The sequence below is a fragment of the Zalophus californianus genome, chromosome 16 (assembly GCF_009762305.2).
Source record: "Zalophus californianus isolate mZalCal1 chromosome 16, mZalCal1.pri.v2, whole genome shotgun sequence".
NCBI lineage: Eukaryota > Metazoa > Chordata > Mammalia > Carnivora > Otariidae > Zalophus > Zalophus californianus.
Window position 1 is genome coordinate 45205533 of NC_045610.1, and position 19748 is coordinate 45225280.

General features: G+C 44.1%; 1 protein-coding gene across 1 annotated transcript; it reads left to right on the top strand.

Annotated features, from left to right (window-relative positions):
- Nucleotides 1–8: 8 nt before the first annotated feature.
- ARL17A (ADP ribosylation factor like GTPase 17A) lies at nt 9–18641 on the top strand. The gene is made up of 5 exons (XM_027625140.1): nt 9–144; nt 2564–2730; nt 9517–9627; nt 14376–14500; nt 16793–18641. Exons 2-5 carry the CDS (start codon nt 2583–2585, stop codon nt 16952–16954), a joined length of 546 nt encoding a protein of 181 aa, XP_027480941.1. The 5' UTR covers nt 9–144; nt 2564–2582; the 3' UTR covers nt 16955–18641.
- The last annotated feature ends 1107 nt before the right edge of the window (nt 18642–19748 follow it).

Genomic DNA, 19748 nt, shown 5'->3' on the forward strand with positions numbered 1-19748 from the left:
TCGAGGTCATTGGTACGAAAGCTCCAAGAGGCGGTGGGTGATTGGTTGGTTGTGGTTCCCGCCTCCGCGCCAGTCGCCATTTTGCAGAGGGAGCCGAAATCCGAAAGGCAGTGGTGTGGGTAACCGTGCTTAGTGCGGCGGCAGGTGAGTCGCGGGCTGGGGAGAAGGGGCGGCAGCACTTAAGGCCTGGCTGGATTTCCGCACCATCAGCGAGCGGGAAACCAGAGAGTGGCGGTTGGCCTGCGGAAAGGGGTTGGGCTCCCCTGCCTCTTCTTCACCCTCTGTGGGGCCGGCGCTGTCGGGAGTCCAGGGAAGCTTGGCGCGTGCACCCGTGGTCCTCCGCTCTCTCTCGAGGGCCGATACCTCGAGGGGGAGCGGCTTGGCGGGTGGGCAGAAAAGGCGTTCCGGGCTCTTCCCGAGGAGCCGGCGCGCGTGCCCGCTCGCCCGCCGCGCACGCCCCCTTGGCCACCCGCTCCCGTTAGTGCCCTGGGGGTCTCGCCGCCTTTCCTCCCTGATGGATAGCTGGTGCTTGTGGCAGGGAAGAGTGAGCGGGCCGAAGAGGCGCCAGGGTCGGGGACGTTTTTCCCCAGAGGGTCTCTACAGGCTCAGCGGGATTTGGGCACCTCTGGCAGATAAGTGGGAAGAAGAGGAAAAGAGAAGCAGCAGGGAAAAACCTCGGTGATATACTGTGTATAGTTGGGAGGGGGAATCGAGCAGGAGTATTGGCCTCAAAGGACATCTTAAGTGGGAAGTATTCCCCCCTCCACTTCTAGGACGTTCCTTATAGTTTTTCTCATCTATGCGCTTTGTCTTTTTTCGGAAACAAAGACAAGGCATCTCGAGTTTTGTTGCCCAAAAAGATTTTGACTGCTGCAGTGCTCCGGACGTTTATATACTTTACATGCCGACCTACTTTGAATGGTTAAAACATTCATCATTCTTTGGTTGTAGCAGTTCACTTTTACTTCATTTATATACGGGACAAATGCTCTGCTTTTCTCTGGTCGTAGAATGGAATGGTGTATGCTTGGACGTCATCCATGTTAAGCCACCGTGGGAAACCGTTGAATTTTAGATGTGGGGCCTCTGGAATTTCGTGACCTCCCCTTTGAGATCACTAGGGTCCAGATGAATGAGAGGTTGGCTGTCCTTGTTGCATTTTCCCTCTGTTCTGCCAGGCAGTAAAGTTTTTCTTTGGCTAGCAGTTTATTTTATTTACTTATTTTGGGGAGGGGGAGAGGGAATCTTAAGCAGGCTCTACGCCCAGTGCAGAGCCCAATGACAGGCTGGATCTCACCACCCTGAGATCATGACCTGAGCTGAAATCAAGAGTCTGGCACATAACCGACTGAGCCACTCAGGCACCCCTGGTTAGCAGTTTGAAAGGAAAATCATAGTCTTTGGAACAAGGACTTTTTTTTATTTTTGAAGAATCTTTGTAGACTTTCAGGAGCTTGGTTAGAGGTGCAGGCATAGGACTACTTTTAAGTCTTTAGAATGTCAGGCTCACACTTCAAATAGGCTGATGTGTTAAAAGACTGTAGAATAAATTTCTGCAAAGCTAGTCTGTCTTTACTATTGCCTTTTTTTTTTTTAAAGATTTTATTTATTTGAGAGAGAGAGAATGAGAGAGAGCACGTGAGAGGGGGACCCGCTGAGCAGGGAGCCTGATGCGGGACTCGATCCTGGGACTCCAGGATCATGACCTGAGTCGAAGGCAGTCGCTTAACCAACTGAGCCACCCAGGCGCCGGTTACTATTGCCTTTCTTTAAAATATTGAACACTTATGCTGTTAGAGGTCAATATAGTGACTTTTGGGAGGTAATGACTGGGATGGGAGACAAGGAGATCTGGGTTGCTGGTAATCATCATTTTGATTGGTTCATGACATTTCATTGAACTGTTTGGTTATCATGTGTGTTTTTATCTGTATGGAAATTACATTTCAATAAAAAGTTAACAGAAATTGGTTGAGAGTCAGGTGATGGTCAACACTGGATGCTATGGGATCTCCTCAACTCTTGCCCTAGTCAGTTTCTCTGTTAGCAGTGTGGTGTCACAATGCTGTATTTCCTCCCCTCCGAAATTGTTTTAGGTTCTTTTCTGGGTGTTGATACTGTTTGCTAGCCAAAGGCAACAACTAAATTTCTAAAGAGATACTGATATTTAACCTGCCTCAAGGACTTCGCTTCACATCCCGTTAAATAAACTGGTTCTCTGCTTCATTAGTTCTCATTTCAAGAGAGTTTAGGTGTATTTGTCTTGGCACTGCTTCCATACTTAGACTGACTAAAGCCTGCTGCCATAGTGGTAGCATTGAGACTGTGTTTCCACTTACCCACTTGGATGCTGCAGTGGAAAAGAATTTTCTGGCAAAGCATCAAAAGGCTTAGTTGAATTTCCCTTGAAAACAAGACACACTACTCTTTCTTGGCCGAATTATACTTAAAATTGTTTAAATTTTTTACTAGGAGTCACCTCTAATAGAACCTTTTGTTTATGTATGGTGTTTCTATATCTCTGTGAAGAACAATTACTTGACTTGCCTTTCTTTTCATTCAGGTAACAGAATTCAGTCACAATGGGGAACGTTTTTGAAAAACTGTTTAAAAGTCTATTTGGGAAAAAAGAGATGCGGATTCTTATGGTGGGTTTGGATGCAGCTGGAAAAACCACCATCTTGTATAAATTGAAACTGGGAGAGATTGTGACTACCATCCCTACAATAGGTATGTTCACGGCCTGTGACGAGACCAGTTTACAAGTTAGTATGTTACACATTTACATGCCTTTTATATTATTGAATATCTCTTTCTGAAAACCTTGTCTGCCCCAAGAGTGTAAACTTTTTGAGGCCCAAACTAGGTAATACAGAATTTCCTAATTGCTCCCTGGCATCTCTAGGACCATTGCTAGGTTTATGGGGCAATCAGAGGGACACATTTAGGATAAGCACAATTAACCTTATCTGCTTGCAAAAAAGAAAGATAATGATTAAAACAGGGAGGGCGCAGGGGTCCCTGGCTGGCTCAGTTGGTAGTGCTTGCGACTTTTTTTTAAGATTTATTTATTCTAGAGAGAGAGCGAGAGTGAGCTAGCTTTGTGGGGGAAGAGCAGAGGGAAAGGGAGAGAAACCCAAGCCAACTTCACACTGAGCGTGGAGCCTAACGTGGGGCATCTCAGGACCCCAAGATCATGACCTGAGCTGAAACCAAGATTCCGATGCTTAACTGACTGAGCCGCCTAGGTGCCCCAGAGCTTGCGACTCTTGATCTCGGGGTTTTGAGTTTGAGCCCCACTTCGGGTGTAGAGATTACTTAAAAATAAAAGCTTAAACAGACAACCAGGGAGGGCAGTTATGCCCTCTATTCCACTCAATTAGTGTGTGTCCCAGCCTAAGCCTGAGATGGGAGCTGGGAATCTGCTGTTGCCTCTTCAGCCCATCTTCCTTCCAGCTGGCCTTTCTAAGTGGAAGCATGTCCACAGGAAGTATGTTCCTAGGGTTTAAAGATGCAGTGTGATTTCCTTCACTCTGGCTCAAGCCAATTACTTGAGTTGGTGTCCAGCTGAAGAATCTGCTTTGTTCTAGTGCTAGAGGAGAACCTGGCAGTGGAGTTATTCCTGCGAACCAGCACTGTGTTTTGTGGGCCATTTGAGGATTTCGCAAAGGCAGGTTTGATAGGACTTAATCTTTGCCTTAAAAACTGCCTCTAGATCCAAACTCCTGAGTGAGAATAGGCCCCATGGGATGACATGTGAAGTCAGTAGTGTTCAGAATGTTGGATTAGTCACAGGAACCAAATGATCAACTTCCAACTTGGGCAGTAGTTTCAGAGATTGCAACATTTGGAGAAGGAGGAAACCAGCTGGAGAAAACGTTCACACCCACAATTTAAAAAATGTTATTAGTCCAAAATGAAAATAGCATAATTGCTTGGTTTTCTCCAATTATAAAAATTACTCATGCTTCCATAATGTTAGACATACAGCAAAACATAAACAAGTGTTAAAAAACACTACTGTTAAGATTTTGGTGAATATCTTTGTAAAATCGTATGCATTCTGTTTTCAAACTTTGCATTAAACAGTATGTTTGGATCTCTTTCTACATTATTTCCTCTCTGTGGAATGCTTTCCTGCCTTTTTCCTTAACTTCCTCCCCTTTTATGTGGCTAACACCAGCTCATTCTTTTGGTCTCAGTTTAAACGTTATTTATCAGGGACACCTTTCCTGATAGCCTGGACTGGTTTTCCCCTGTTAAAAGTTTCCATAGTAACCGGAACTTCTTAATAATTCTCAACACATTTGCCATTGCTTGCCCACTTCTCTTCCTTCCAGTGGTGTGTAGATAAGGGCAGGAACCATGTCTGTCATTTTCACCATTGTTCTCAAGCCCCTGGCAGAATGCCTGGCACATAGTAGCTGTCCAGTAAATATTTGGTGAATGAATGGGATACCAGTCTTGTAGATTGTGAAACTAATGGCCCCCAGTGCATCATCCCCCTCAGTGTCCACCCTCATGTGCAATCCCCTTCTACAGTGTTGCTGAGCTTGCCCACATGGCTTGCTTTGGCCAAGGGAACATCAGTAAATGTAATTCAAAGATTGAATGAATAAGTGCTTGTGCCTTGAGGCTTGTACTTTTGGAACATTGCCACCACCCTAAGAGGATGCTCAAAAATGAAAAGACCACCTGGAGAGAGATGGGCCAGTCCACTGCTCAGGGGACTCCATAGCTGGATGTGACTACAGGGGGAAGCCCAAGAAACCCACAGAATTGTTGGGTTCATTATTCTAAGTCCCTAAGTTTCGGGGCTTAAATAACAACTGATACAGATTAACATCAACATCAAATTTTAATAACTGGATAGTATTCCATTATATGACTGTATTTTTAATGAATTTCCATTGACAGTTGTTTCAGTTATTTACAGTGGTTCTTTTTTTGCAAACACAAACTTTACTCCTTGTAGTAATTTCTGGAGGAAGAATTGTTAAAAGTAATGTACATTTAGGGATGCCTGGGTGGCTCAGTTGGTTAAGCGTCTGCCTTCCGCTCGGGTCGTGATCCTGGGGTCCTGGGATTAAGTCCCACGTCGGGCTCCCTGCTCAGCGGGGAGCCTGCTTCTCCCTCTGCCTGCCGATCCCCCTGCTTGTTCTCTCTCTCTCTCTGAGAAATAAGTAAATAAACCAAACCAAAACAGAAAAACCTAATGTACACTTAGGGGCACATGGCTGGCTCAGTCCGTAGAGCATGTCACTCTTGATCTCGGGGTCGTAAATTCAAGCCCCACGTTGGGCACAGAATTTACTTAAAAAAAAACCCTTATGTACATTTAAAATGTGGGTACACATTGCCAAACTTCTCTCCAAAAAGGTTGTGTCACCAACTATTAAAAAGTGTTCATCTCCAGGGAATTTGCCAATCTGATGGGGAGGGAAAAAAAACACTGATTTTTATTGGGATTTCTTTTACTGTAAGTGAATATATTCAAACATCCGTTGGCCATTTGTATTTGTTCTGTACTCAATTTTATTTATTTAGTTTTTAAGCTTTTACTTATTTATTTGAGAGAGAGCATGTGTGCTCATGACAGGGGAGGAGTAGCGAAAGGGGGAGAGAGAATCTTAAGCAGACTCCCCTCTGAGCACAGAGCCCGGTGTGAGGCTTAATCCCACAACCCTGAGATCACGACCTGAGCAGAAATCAAGAGTCGGACGCTTAACCAACTGAACCACACGGGTGCCCCTTATTTATTTATTTTTTAAGTAGTCTCCATGCCCAGTGTGGGTCTTGAACTCACGCTGGGTGGCCCTTATTTATTTTTTAAGTAATCTCCATGCCCAATGTGGGGCTTGAACTCACAACCCTGAGATTAAGAGTCGAGTGCTCTACCAACTGAGCCAGCCAGGCACTCCAGTCTATGACTTGATTTTAATTTGGTTCTACTGTTCTTTTTCTTTTTGTTGGCATGTTTATATGTCTCTTAACAATTTGAAGAAGGACATCATGGGTCAGAAACAACTCTTGTCATGTGTTAGTTTTCTAGTCAATTGTCTTTCAACCTCATTTTTTTCTGTGTTTTGCCATATAGAATTTTATGTAGTCAAATTTACCAATTTTTTTTTTAAGATTTTATTTATTTGAGAGAGAGAGAATGTACAAGTGGGGGGTGGAGGGGTAGAGGGACTAACAGTCTCCCTGATAAGTGTGGAGCCTGATGCAGCGCTCAAGCCCATGAGCCTGAGGTCAGGACCTGAACCAAAGGCAGATGCTTAACTGACTTTAACTGACTGAGGCACCCAGGCACCCCACCAAATTTTTTTTTTTTTAAAGATTTTATTTATTTGAGAGAGAGAGAGATAGAGAGCATGAGAGGGAAGAGGGTCAGAGGGAGAAGCAGACTCCCTGCTGAGCAGGGAGCCCGATGCAGGGCTCGATCCGGGACTCCAGGATCATGACCTGAGCCGAAGGCAGTCGCTTAACCAACTGAGCCACCCAGGCGCCCCCCAAATTTTTTTTTTTTAGCTTTGGTATCACTTTTAGATAGGTCTTCCTCACTCCAAGGTCATAAAAGTATTCACCAGTATTTCTGTGTTATTTTTATTTTAAAAAACATTGAAATATTTTATTTATTTGAGGTTTATTTTTCTGTTATGAGTAAGGTAGGGATTTATATTTTTCAAATGAGTAGGCCAGTGTTGTACGATAGAACGTTCTGCAGTGATAGAAGTGTTCTGTGTCCATGCTGGTCCAGGATGGTAGCTGTAGCCACAAGTGGCTGTTGAACACTTGAAATGTGGCTGGTGTGATTGAGGAGCTGACTTTTTAATTGTACTTAATTTAATTTTATTTAAAAAAATTTTTTAAAGTTATTTATTTTTTAAAGATTTTATTGATTTATTGATTTGACAGAGAGAGACACAGCGAGAGAGGGAACACAAGCAGGGGGAGTGGGAGAGGGAGAAGCAGGCTTCCCACGCGGAGCGGGGAGCCCGATGCGGGGCTCGATCCTACATGACCTGAGCCGAAGGCAGACGCTTAACGACTGAGCCACCCAGGCGCCCCAAGTTTTTTATTTATTTAAGTAATCTTTACACTTAACGTAGAGCTTGAACCCAAGACCCCGAGATAAAGAGTCGCATGCTCTTCTGACTGAGCCACCCAGGTGCCCCATCCATGCTGATATTAAATGCCTTCTTTATCGGGGCGCCTGGGTGGCTCAGGCGTTGGGTGTCTGCCTTCGGCTCAGGTCATCGTCCCGGGGTCCTGGGATCGAGCCCCGCATCGGGCTCCCTGCTCCGCGGGGAAGCCTGCTTCTCCCTCTCCCCCTCCCCCTGCTTGTGTTCCCTCTCTCGCTGTGTCTCTCTCTGTCAAATAAATAAAATCTTTAAAAAAAAAATAAATGCCTTCTTTATCATATACTAAGTTTTCATGGGGGTGTGTGTGTTTTTCTGGGCAACTCCCTGTTGTAGTCATTTGAACTTAATTATTTCACGTATTAACTGAGTTTTGATAATATCTTTAAAAATAATTTATCTGTTTTCAGAGAGTTCCTGGTTATGTTTACTTGCTTATTTTTCCAGGTTACATTTAAGATCATTTTGCTAATTTCCTACCCTACCTCCCTTCCCTCATCACTTTAGGATTAGAATGGCATTGAATTTATACATTTATTTAGCAAGAATTGAGATTGCTGCAACGTAGTGAGTGCCCCTCACTAAAACAAGGCATGACTCAAAGTGAGATATGGAAAGTGAGCAGGCCCAGGTTGTGGTGGACCTTGACGGTCACGTTTGGGATTTGGGTGTGGGAAGCCAAGGAGAGATTAGTTTTTTTCCCCTATTTTAAATATTTCAGTCAAGCATAAATGTGTAGGGAAGTGATATGGCCACATAATGTGTTTTGAGAGTTTTGGCTGGAAAATGGTAAGTGGACGGAGAGAGGACGAGTAGCTGCAGATAGATTAGTTAGGTCGCTTCAGTAATTGAGGCTACTGTCTCTTGGGTTCGGGTGACTATTAGATATTTAGGAGGTTGAATTGATAAGATTTGAAAATGAGATGTTTAGGGGTGAGAGTGTTGGGAGTGTCAGGGTTGCTGCCCAGATTCCCAGCTTGTGGGATGAAGTCAGTACAGGAGCAACTAGAGAGGAGCAGCTTAGAGGGGCGGGGATCTTTGTTTGTTTGTTTTTAAGTAGCTCCTTTCCCTGCTTGGAGCAAAATGGGGGGCTTGAACCCATGACCCTGAGATCAAAACCTGAGCTGAGATCAAGAGTCAGGCATTCAACCAACTGAGCCACCCAGGCATCCCTAGAGGGGTGGGGATCTTATGTTCAGTTTTGACATAATGCCTCATTGGAGCCTTTCAGACATCTAATCAAAGATGTTGGATAGAGGTTAGATTATGAGCCTGAAGCTTAGGAGATCTGGGATGGGATAATGTAAATTTGAGAGTTGTTAGCAGAAAGGTGGTAATGAAGCCCCATGAGTGAATGAGATTACCTCTTGGGGCTGTGGAAAGAGGAGAATGAATGGGGCAGGACAGAATCATAGGAACTCCATCACTTAAGGATCAATCAAATGTGGTTGAGCTCACTGAGTAGACCAAGAAGGTTCAGCCATAGAAATACAATGAAAATGGGAAACCAGGGAAGAGTTTCAAGAAGGGAGTGAGCAGTAGTGTCAGATATAAAATCAAATTATGCAAGAACTGAAGAGCATCTGTTGGATTTATTGACATGGTGATCGTTGCTCACCTTGGTAAGGCCAGCTATGTAACATGGTGAAGCAGAAGGTGTTCTTGGGTGAGAGGTGACACAGTGGGTGCAGTGAATGTAACTAAGCTTCTTAGAGAAGTTTGGCTCTGATAGGGAAAATAGAGGGTGATAGCAGGTGGAAGATGTGGAGTCAAGGAAGGGCTTTTTTGAAAGATGTAAAGACTTAAGCATGCTGAGAAGAACAGGTTGGAGACTTCGGAGAGTTCCAGACTGTATGGGTGGATGGAATCGGCATTGGATAGATGCCCCCTTCTCTTCTAAGAGGGAGAGAAAAAAGTATGGGTCGGTTTCTACGCTGTGTGGTGGGAGGTGGGAGTCAGTCTCATTAATGGCTTCTGTTTGCTCTGAAGTACGCTGTAAGATCTGCTGGGAGAAAGAGGGGACGTGTGAAGTTGGAGAGAGTAGAGAAGGTTGGAGACACGGGTGCTGATGAATGGAACAGCAGAGCTGACTAATAGAGTCTTTTTGTAAGCTATAGATCTTTTTTTCTTTTTCTTTTTTAAGTAAGTGCAATGTGGGGCTTGAACTCAAGACCCCGAGATCAAGAGTTGCATCTCAATGAGTTGAGATGCAACTCTTGATGAGTCTGAGCCAGCCAGGTGCCCCCTGTGAGCTAAAGATCTTTGACTATCAAGTTGCTTTGTAAATTAAAAGTAGCGTCCAAATATTAGCTGAAATTCATTTGAATTGTTCAACAAGCCTTCATTAAAAATTTTCTTCATCTTCCCAATTTAGGCTTCAATGTGGAAACAGTAGAATATAAAAATATCAGCTTCACGGTCTGGGATGTTGGTGGCCAGGACAAAATCAGACCTTTGTGGCGACATTATTTCCAGAACACCCAAGGTAAAGATTGTCCAGTCTATGGCCTCGGACCCATTTGTATTAAATGTGTCTAAAGATGGATGCTTGAAGCAGAACTTTGTGTTCTGCTTTATTTGGACTGTCAGTCATTCCTTCTCTTCTGATGACCCACTTACACTTACTGGGGAGGTTTCTTTTTGGAAAATGGTCCCTGCCTTCCTAGAAAAAGTACTTGGGCATTAATGCCCTACATAGAAAACTGCTCTTAATGCAGACTAGTTAAAAAATGGCTATCCTGATGAATTTTATCTTTTGGTTAATGGAGAGCTGTATGTGCCTCAGACTAAGTACCAGGTTTTGGAGAATTTGAGTTCAGTAAACTCTTTTAAACTCATTGAGAATATCTAAAAATCATGCCACTGGTGAGAAAGGGATGAACAAGCATGGCTGGAACCCCACATACCAGCATCTTGTGTGGCCACGGTCCCTCCCTGCTGCCCTGCTATTCTAGAAGTGCATGAATCAACACGTGTATACCAGATCATTACCTTATTTCCTTATCACTAGTTTCTGGGTTTTTATTTATCTATTATTATTATTTTTTAAAACATATTTTATTTATTTGTCAGATAGAGTGAGCATAAGCAGGGAGAACAGCCGGCAGAGGGAGAAGCAGGGTCCCTGCTGAGCAAGGAGCCTGATGTGGGACTTGATCCCAGGACCCTGGGATCATGACCTGAGCTGAAGGCAGACGCTTAACTGACTGAGCCTCCCAGGCGTCCCCTTATCACTGGTTTCTTAAAAGTGGGGTTTTAATGGGTCCACTCCCCCGTCAATCTACTTGAGGTTTTTTTCCATGGATTTTGTGTTGGATCGATGCTACCTTATAGAATATTGCCTCTCAAAATATCCATAAACTGTTCACCTAGTTTTTGTACCCTGATTTTCTTGTAGAATCATAACCAGATGGCGTCTCCACGCTTGCTTTAGAACTTATTTGGAGTCTTAATTTTGAAGATTCCACAACTGGTGGTGTTTGCATCGCATGCATTTCCTAGTGAAGACTTGTGTTCGGTTGTCTCGTCAGACCCAGTGCCCACGCCAGCTGGCCCTTTACATTTTAGATCATTGTTTCAGCGCTTTGTTCGGTTTGTGGTTCTTGTCTCTGGATTTGATGATTTTTCCTCAAAATAGTGCATTTATCTTTTTTTTTAAACTTTTGTTAGAAAATTCAAAACAAATAAAAAGAGAGAGGATACATAACGAACCCCCTTGTGCCCGTAGCCCAGCTTCCACAGTTACCACCGTTTTGCCCAGAGTATGTTCTAACAAATCCCAGACATGATAAATGAGGCCTTTTGCTCATACATCTATATCCTTCAGTTTTCATTTCAAACTGATAAAGCCTTTTTTTCTGCACATAATCTCCATGCCATTATCACACCCCCCAAATTAATATTAATTCTTTCATGCCAAGTACCCAGTCCTTAATTGAGTTTCTCCAGTTGTATCAAATATGTCTTTTCCACATTGGATTTGTCTGCATCGGGAACCAAAGTTCACACATTGCATTTCTTTGTTGTCCCTTTAGTCTCTCAGTCTACAACAGATCCTCTCCCAACACTTTGTTTCTGTGCCATTGTTTTTGTTAGGTGTTTGTCCCACATTCTGGATTTCGCTGATTACTGTGGTATTACTTGTTTGTCTTGGGATATCTTGTAAAATGGTAGTTCTAGAGGCTTGATTATGGTTCATTTTGGCGGCAAGAATACCTCACAAGTGGTGCTAAGGATTCCTTTTGTATCACATCCTAACACAGAAGTTTGGCCGTCACACTTTTAGGGATGCTGAGTGGGTTCAGATGGTATCAGCCTAATTCTCCCAAAACAAAGTTCCCTTTCACGTACTGATTTTAGCATTCATGGAACACTATTACCTAGATCTGTTATTTCATCAGAGGTACAGAACGGTGATTTTTCTAGATCTTGTCATTTCATCTGTATTTGTTAGCTGAAATTCTTCTAAACAAAGAATTCCTTCAAATTCTTGGTTTCTCTGAAATACAGTGTATATAACAAAGGCTGAAAAAGTGCTTAATTCTTTCCTTTTATTGATCTTCAGACGAACAGCTTGATACCCTAGCAACTTCCATAATGACTCTTAGATTTTTCTATCTTTGTGTTTCAGTCCACTGCAGATAGTACTTTAGATACCCGGAGGGTTTGTTTATTTTGGCTTGGCACTTGCCATTTTGGCCAGACTGTTGCAGTTACTTATTACTTAATAAAATGAGAAAGCGTGGGTTTGAACCACAGCTCTGCTATGAAACCTTGGGAAAGTTTGTCTTTTCTCTCTGTTTCCTTATCTATAAAATGGAGGTAGTACCTGCTGTGTTGGATCATTTGGCTTAAATGAGACTGATTTTGTAAAATGCTTAGTTCTGTGGTTGGAAGGTAGACACTCAGAAGCCTTCATTAGTCTGGGTTCTCCAGAGGAAACAGAACCAATAGGATGGATGGAGATAGAGATAGATAGATATATATACAGACATATATATGTTTATCAGATTAATTATGAGGAATTGGCTCACATGGTTACAGAGCCTGAGCAGTCCCAGGATCTACATTTGGCAAGCAGGGGAACCGGGAGAGCCAAAGGTGGAAGATCCAGTCCAAGGGCAGAAGACCAGCTCCAGGATGGTCAGGCAGAGACTTCACTCCTCTTATGCTCTTTTCAGGCATTCAGTGGATGGGAGAGCACCCCCCCGCCACGCTGGGAGAGACAGTCTGCTTTACTCAGTCTACTGATTTAAATGTTATTAACTTCAGCTAGAAACACCCTCACAGACACATCCAGAATAACGTTAGACCAAACGTCTGGGCACCCCGTGGCCCCAGTCAAGTTGACACAGAGAATTAACCATCACCAAACCCAAATTCTGAGAGGTTTTACTTCCTCATTCTCTGGTAGGAGTCCTTTTGCCTGCTCGATGTAGAGTCACATTCAGTCACCAAGTTGAAATGCCTTTTTGTTTTCAGTCTTCTATTCGTACCAAGCCCAATTTTATGGAACTTCAGTAACTTGCTGTGATGGCGGCCACCTGGCTATGATTTAGGGCCCTGGGGTGGGCCAGTTAGACTCTTTTTGAAACTAGCAAATGGGGACTGTTTGAAGAATGGATTTGCTGTCTGTGGTGGGTTCAGACATCTCAGCCAGAAGTAGCCTTGGATGCTGCCCCTGTTTCTCCTGCCAGCTTCTCAAAGGTCAAGCGGTCTTTCTTAATTTAAAATTTTTTCATCAGTATTGAGTATGACAGACTTAATGGTAGCTTTTAGCTCTCCATTAAGACACTTAACTGTGTGTTCACTTAGGCTCACTTGTATAGATTGAAATTTGAACTGCTTATATGATTTCTTAGTTGATATATAGAGTGCATAAAATGGTCCATTTCCAGTTCTCACATGGAAGGATTTTTCTCCTTGATTGTAGGTTCAGTTATTTTAATTCGTTAAATGGCCATACATATATATGGTTCAAAATTCCAAAAGATAGAAAAGTATACGAATGTACAGCCAGGGCTCTTCCTATTGGCTGAACCCACCAGGAAGTGGGAGGGTGACCAGTCAGCCCTGGGGCAGACGGCAGGTAGGGAAATGCTAGGGAAATGCGTAAATGTACAATTAGAGCTACATAAAACAAGTTGAACCTCTCTTTATGGCATAGCTCTTTAGATATGTAAAGACAGCTGTCAGTCCTTCCAATGGGTCTTTTCTCTCGATAACATATCCCCAGTATATCAGTTCTTTTTCGTCTGACATGGTATCTCGTTCCTTGGCCATCCTAGTCATTCTTTGAATCCTACCAGTTCGCCTGTGTTTTAGAGTGTGGGGTCTAGCAGCGACCACGGAATAGTCACAGGGTGTTCTGATTGTCGGATGATGGAGAAAAGGCCTTTTCTTGCTCATGTCCTAGAAACTGAGCTGCCATCACTGCTCTTGATACAGCCTAGGAGCACATTAGTTCTGGCAGCTGCTTCACATTTTTGTCGCACAGAGGGCTTATTGTCAGCTAACCACCAGATTCTTACTATCATTATTGCCTCAGGGACTACTGCTGAGAGGGTCTTCCTTGTTCTGTATTTGTGTGTATGTTGGATTTCCCCCTGTGGAATGCTCTGGAGATCGTCTTGCCCCACCGCTCCCTCCAGCCAGTGTGATAGCAGCCATTTCTGTGCAGGGGGGCAGCTGGCTTGGCTTAGACTCTTGCTTCCTGGGGATTTCTCCGATGCTGTCTAGTATGGGGTTCTGCAAAGCTTTCCTGACACCAGCTTCCTGGAGTTGGGCCAGACTTCACAGGTTAGGGGCACAAGACTCCCTCCCTTCAGACACCTGCTGAAAATGTGGGGGGGTTCCCAGAACATTGTCCTTTCCCTGTGGCATCAGGACGCACCACCTCCAGCACCCTGATGCATGACTTCTGCAGGGTGTTGCCAACCAGGGATGCTTATCTGAACTTTGATGTCCCTGGTTTTTATTGGGACTTCGTTATGTAAACAGGATGTAGAAGTGAAGTGATTAAGCATGAACCTGGGGAAGGCCTGGATGCTTCTGAAGATAAGCTGGTGCACTGTGTGCGCGGCAGGCTCTCTTAACTCTGGAGAGTACATGTCCTTCCTCAGCTGATTGCTTTCAGTGAAACCATACGCGTAAGTCGGGAGAAGCTGTAAGGATGCAGAAACCTCTTGCCCTTTCCAGATTCGGATCACCAACATGCTTGTGATTTCTTTCCAGGTCTGATTTTTGTGGTCGACAGTAATGATAGAGAGCGAGTCAATGAAGCCCGAGAAGAATTAACGAGAATGTTAGCAGAAGATGAGCTCAGAGATGCAGTCTTATTGGTGTTTGTAAATAAACAGGTATATTATTGGCTTTCTGAGTACTGGGACCGAAATTGCTGCCAGACGTTCACTTAAAAATACAGATATTTAAATTAGATGTCTGCCTCCCTCTCTCTAGCCCCTACCATAACCTTTCCCTCCACCTCCTTTTTTTTTTTTTTTTTTAAGTAAGTTCTAGGCCCAACGTGGGGCTTGAACTCACAACCCCGAGATCAAGAGTAGCATGTCCTACCGACTAAGCCAGCCAAGCACCCCCCTCCACCTCCTTTTTAGCTTATGTCTTCTGTTCATTCACTCAACAAATATGAATTGAGCATCTGCTAAGATCCAGGCATTGTTTTAGGTATTGGTGACATAGCAGTGAGCAGCAAGACAGACAAAAATCCCTGTGTTCATGGAGTTTCCATTCTAGTGGCAGGAGAGTCAGTCAAGTAAGTAATATGTAATGTGTCTGCTGGAAGTGTGGTAGAAGAAGGTAAGCAGAGGAAGGGGGCAGGCTGGATGTGGGAAAGGGCCAGAATGCCTCCATGATAAGATGACATCGGAGCAGACCTGAAGGCCAGCAGGAAGGGAGCCGAGTGGGGCTAGGAAAAGCACGGCAGCCAGCACAGCTGGAACAGAGGGCCGGGGGGGTGGGGGGACAGCGAGGGCAGAGATGGTTGCATCATATAGGGTCTATTGTCAAGGAAGAGAAGGGGCTTTTACATAAATGTAGTGTAAAGCAGTAAAGGAAGAGTGGGAGGAAGGCCAAGTGTAGAGCTGTCCCGTCTTGGGATTCAAAGAGGAATGAAGCTTGGAAAAGAAGGTAGCATCGTGGAATGTACCAGGCCTGAGATGATTTCAATCAGGTAGTGATGTGTTTTCCTTCATGAATACATTCGTTATGCGATTGAGCTCATGCTCTTCTGACAGGGCTGCATCCTGTTTTGTCACTTCAGATTTATCGAAGGCATTTTCTCTTGCCCTCCAGCTCTTTGTAAACATGATTTTGTTTTATATTTTATTTTATTTTATTTTATTTTATTTTATTTTATTTTATTTTATTTTGTTTTGTTTTATTTTATATTTTATTTTATTTTATTATTTTATTATTTTATTTTATTTTATTTTATTTTATTTATTTTTTATTTTATTTTATTTTATTTTATTTTATTTTATTTTATTTTATTTTATTTTAATTATATTTTAAATAGGCTCCACACCCAGCATGAGCCAAATGCAGGGCTTGAACTCATGACCCTGTTTTGAGATCAAGACCTAAGCTGATCGGGACCGAATGAGCTACCCAGGCGCCCCTGTAAACATGATTTTAAATGGGTGGCTGGACCGTCATTCGCTCAGTCTTTACCCTACTGTTAGGTTCGATGCCAGTCCTGAATTTCACTCGTGAACATAATGGACTTTCAAAAAGATAATGACACTTGTTCTTTTTAATTATAAAAGCAGAACATGCTCATGGTGTAAATCTGGCGGCAGTTTAGAATACCAAGTGAAATATTCTTGCCTCGCTCTTCAGGGTAAAATAATGTTAAATTTCTTCTTTTTTCAGAGAGACAACTTTCTCTGTGTAAGCAGTTATATGATTGTATTCATATTTACGTTCTGGAGATCCACCTGCTTTTTCACTTAGCATATTTTGATGTCATTCCATATCAATATCTCTAGATCTACCTTAGTGTGTGCCAGGCACGGTTCTAGGAACTTGGAATTTATCAGAGGACAAGATAGAAATTCCTGCTCTTGTAAAGCTTGCGTTCTAGTTGGAGACAAATAATAAGTCATCAACATAGCAAATAAGTCAGTTTTATAATACAGTAACGTGTGGTGAGTGCTGCATTTGAAAAGATGAAGCAGGACAATTAGGGAGGGGTCCTGGGAGCTCGGGTCCTGAAGGCCTTGCAGACCACTGGGAGGACTCCAGTTCTTCCCCTGAGAGAGATGGATCCGCTACAGGGTTTTGAAAGAATGACTTGCTCTGACTTTCACTGGCTTGAGCATAGACCTGAGGGGAACAAGCACAGGAGCAAGGAGACCAGTTCAGAAGTTTTGTCAGTACCCCAAGTTAGAAATGGTGGTGGGATCGGGTGGGTAGCTGTGGAGGTGGCAAGAAGTGGTCAGATCCTGCGTCTGTTTTGATGGCAGAGCCAGTGGGTTTTCCCGATGTGGAATTGGGAGGTCAGAGGGAGAGAGAGAAATTGAGGATCAGCTGAGCTAAGACTGTGACTAAAGTTTTGGGAGAAGAGCATATTTCATTACACAAATGCATCATTATAAACTGACTTTTTTTTTTTTTGAATTTGCTTTTTCAAGGATCTTCCCAATGCCATGAACGCAGCAGAAATAACAGACAAGCTCGGCTTACATTCCCTCCGCCAGAGAAACTGGTACATTCAGGCCACTTGTGCCACCAGTGGAGATGGGCTTTACGAAGGCCTGGACTGGCTCTCCAACCAGCTCAAAACGCAGAAGTGATCGGAAGCGCTCCATTCCCTGTGCATTGTGGCAAAGTCAGCTGGCCTCTTCTGTGTGCGTGTGTGCGTGTGAGGAGCCGAGGATGGGTGTGTGGCTGGGAGTGGGAGCAGCGTTCTCACACCGTGCCTTAGACGTGCTAGAAGAAAACCAGGCTTACATTTGAAGAAAAACCAGTGTTACATTTTAAAATGCTACCTTCCATTTCAGGATTAAGGGTCAGCTTAGGAGGTGATGGAGGGGTCCATAGGGCTTTCCTAGCGCACGACCTTCCTAGAGGCTCTGGGGGTGGGCGGGAGGAGGAGAGCTGGCATGGGGCCCGAGTGGAGCTGTGCCGTCCTGGGTCTGGTGGCTGCCTGCCTGGGGTCCTGTTGGACTTTGGTGGCCTTTTGTAAAAGAGGAAGGGCCTGTCATTCTTCCCCATCACTGCCGGAGCTAGCAACTCACTTTTCAGTGCTTTAAAGCAAACGATCCTCAAGAAAAAAAGGCACCTGCTTGCCGCAGGGTTGAAGTTCAGCTTTGAACTTTTCCCTTAAGTTATGTTCTTCCTGGTTTAATGTGCTTTATTTAAAGGAACTCGAGATCTTTTTCATTAGAGTATCAAGACTCCGTTGACACTAGAAAATCATCCAGGCCTTCCCTCATGCTAGTTCCTTCCCCTGTTTGCCTCTTATAAGCTAAATGGAGACCATTTGGGGTAAGTAACCCAGTGTGAGGCCAAGGCTCTTCACTGGGGCCACACAGTCAAGTGAAGGGCCGGGTTACGGAAGCGAGCTGAGGGTCGGAAGGGAGGTGAAGGTCGTGTTTGTGTCCTTGTATCACCACCTCGGGTTTCAGGCTCCTGAGACTGCTGCTCCCACTTCTCTGCTCTGTGCTGAATGTTCTATGCTCGAAGCAGGAGGTTCACTCCTGGGATGGAATCGTCACCAAGTTCAGTTGTCTCCATTTGACTTACGGTTTTGGTTAGTTTCTGTTCCCAGAACCACACACTGAGTTCTGAGAGTGAGAGAGGATCGAGAGGTTCATTTTGGAGATGAAATTCCCGGCAACCCCTGTTATTGCCCCTGAGTTGGTGCTAAATTTTGCTATGAAAAATGTCTAATCCTGACTGCTCTCCACGGTGCTGACTCCCTTTTCTGGGTGGCAATAATGTCCTATGTGGAGACGTGCTTTATGTTGTCTTCAAAATATTCACAGAAAGGCCTGGGGATGAGCTCGGTTTCACACGGTAGCCTAGAGCTCGTTTGCGCAAACAGCTGTTGGCCAAATGTGTACCTACGTGCTTCCCCTACTTCACCTTTGAAAATTCCTTTTTCAAGAAAAATGTTTATTCAAATTACAGAGGAGGGGAATGTAAGGTGAATTTTAACAAAAGTAAACCTTGTTTATTGATAATGAAGTTGATATTACTAGGAAAAAGTTTCATACCATGATACATGTGGGGTGTAATGTTTTTCTTTAAAATATTGACTTGAAAGAATGTTCATTGCAATACTGGCATCCAAGTCCAGATTTAGTTTTTAACCATGGAGTAATTCCTGAGAAATATTTAGGTTGTATGCCTCAAATTGGCAGGGACTGTGTCTTACACTTTTGTATTTATGGTTAGTACAGTGTACCTAGTACAGTGCTAGGCCTCATTAAACAATTGTTGATTGGTTGGACAATAAAGAACTTGCTTTGGAAGGAGGAGAGGACAGCCATGTGCTTCTCAATGTCTTGAATGATTTTAGAATTCCTTTTCCCCTCCATCTTTTTTTTTTTTAAAGGATTTTATTTATTTGACAGAGAGCGACAGCAGGAACACAAGCAGGGGGAGTGGGAGAGGGAGAAGCAGGCTTCCCACGGGGCAGGGAGCCCAATGCGGGGCTCGATCCCAGGACCCTGGGACCATGACCTGAGCCGAAGGCAGACGCCTAACGACTGAGCCCCCCAGGCGCCCCTCCCCTCCATCTTGGCAGACTTACTTTATGCCTTTACCAATACTTCTCACTGACAGTTTTCCTGGCGCATTCAGCTGTGGTCTTCTAGGATTTAGGGCTGCTGATTGGGGGTAAGTGGGGCCACCTCAGTGTAGTAACTTTGGACTTAGGTCCCTGAATGCCATGTTGACACCCCAGCCGTGTCCCTTACTAGCTGCTGGCCTCAGGCCATTTACTCTTAGCTTCTGTATCTCTGAGCCTCAGTCTGCTTAATGTTAAATGGGGATAGTAATACCTGCCTAATAGGGTTGTACAGATTCAGTGTCTCGACCTTTGCACACCTTGCTCTGGGGTTTCCCTGGGAATATCTTGATGTCTAAGTGTGAACAGCAGTGCCGGCCGCAAACTGATGAACATTATTTATAGGAGAAGGGAAGTGGGATGGTGGGGGTAGGGGGCTACATTTAATCTCTCTCTTGCTCTATTTACTTCCTAATCCTGCTGAGTGCTCTGTCCTTTTCTAACCCTGGAGAATGCTAATGAGACCAGCCAGGACGCTTGTTCAACAAGCACATTGCTGTATCCTACCCTCACCTGTTCCTCTTCCTTTTTTAAATATTTATGTATGTTAAAGTTCTGTGGTTTCTAGTATATGCAACCACAACCACTAATTTTCAACAATCCCAAAAGAAACCCTGGATCCATTAGCATCCATTCCCCATTCTTCCCTTCCCCCAGCCCCCTGGCAACCACTAATCTACATTCTGTTTCTTTGGATTTGCCTGTTCTGGGCTGGTGAGGGGTCTGGGGAGCTAGGGGGAGCTTTAGGAAGTGCTGAGGTGCTGTTGGCCTGACCACGCTCCGGCCAGAGGCAT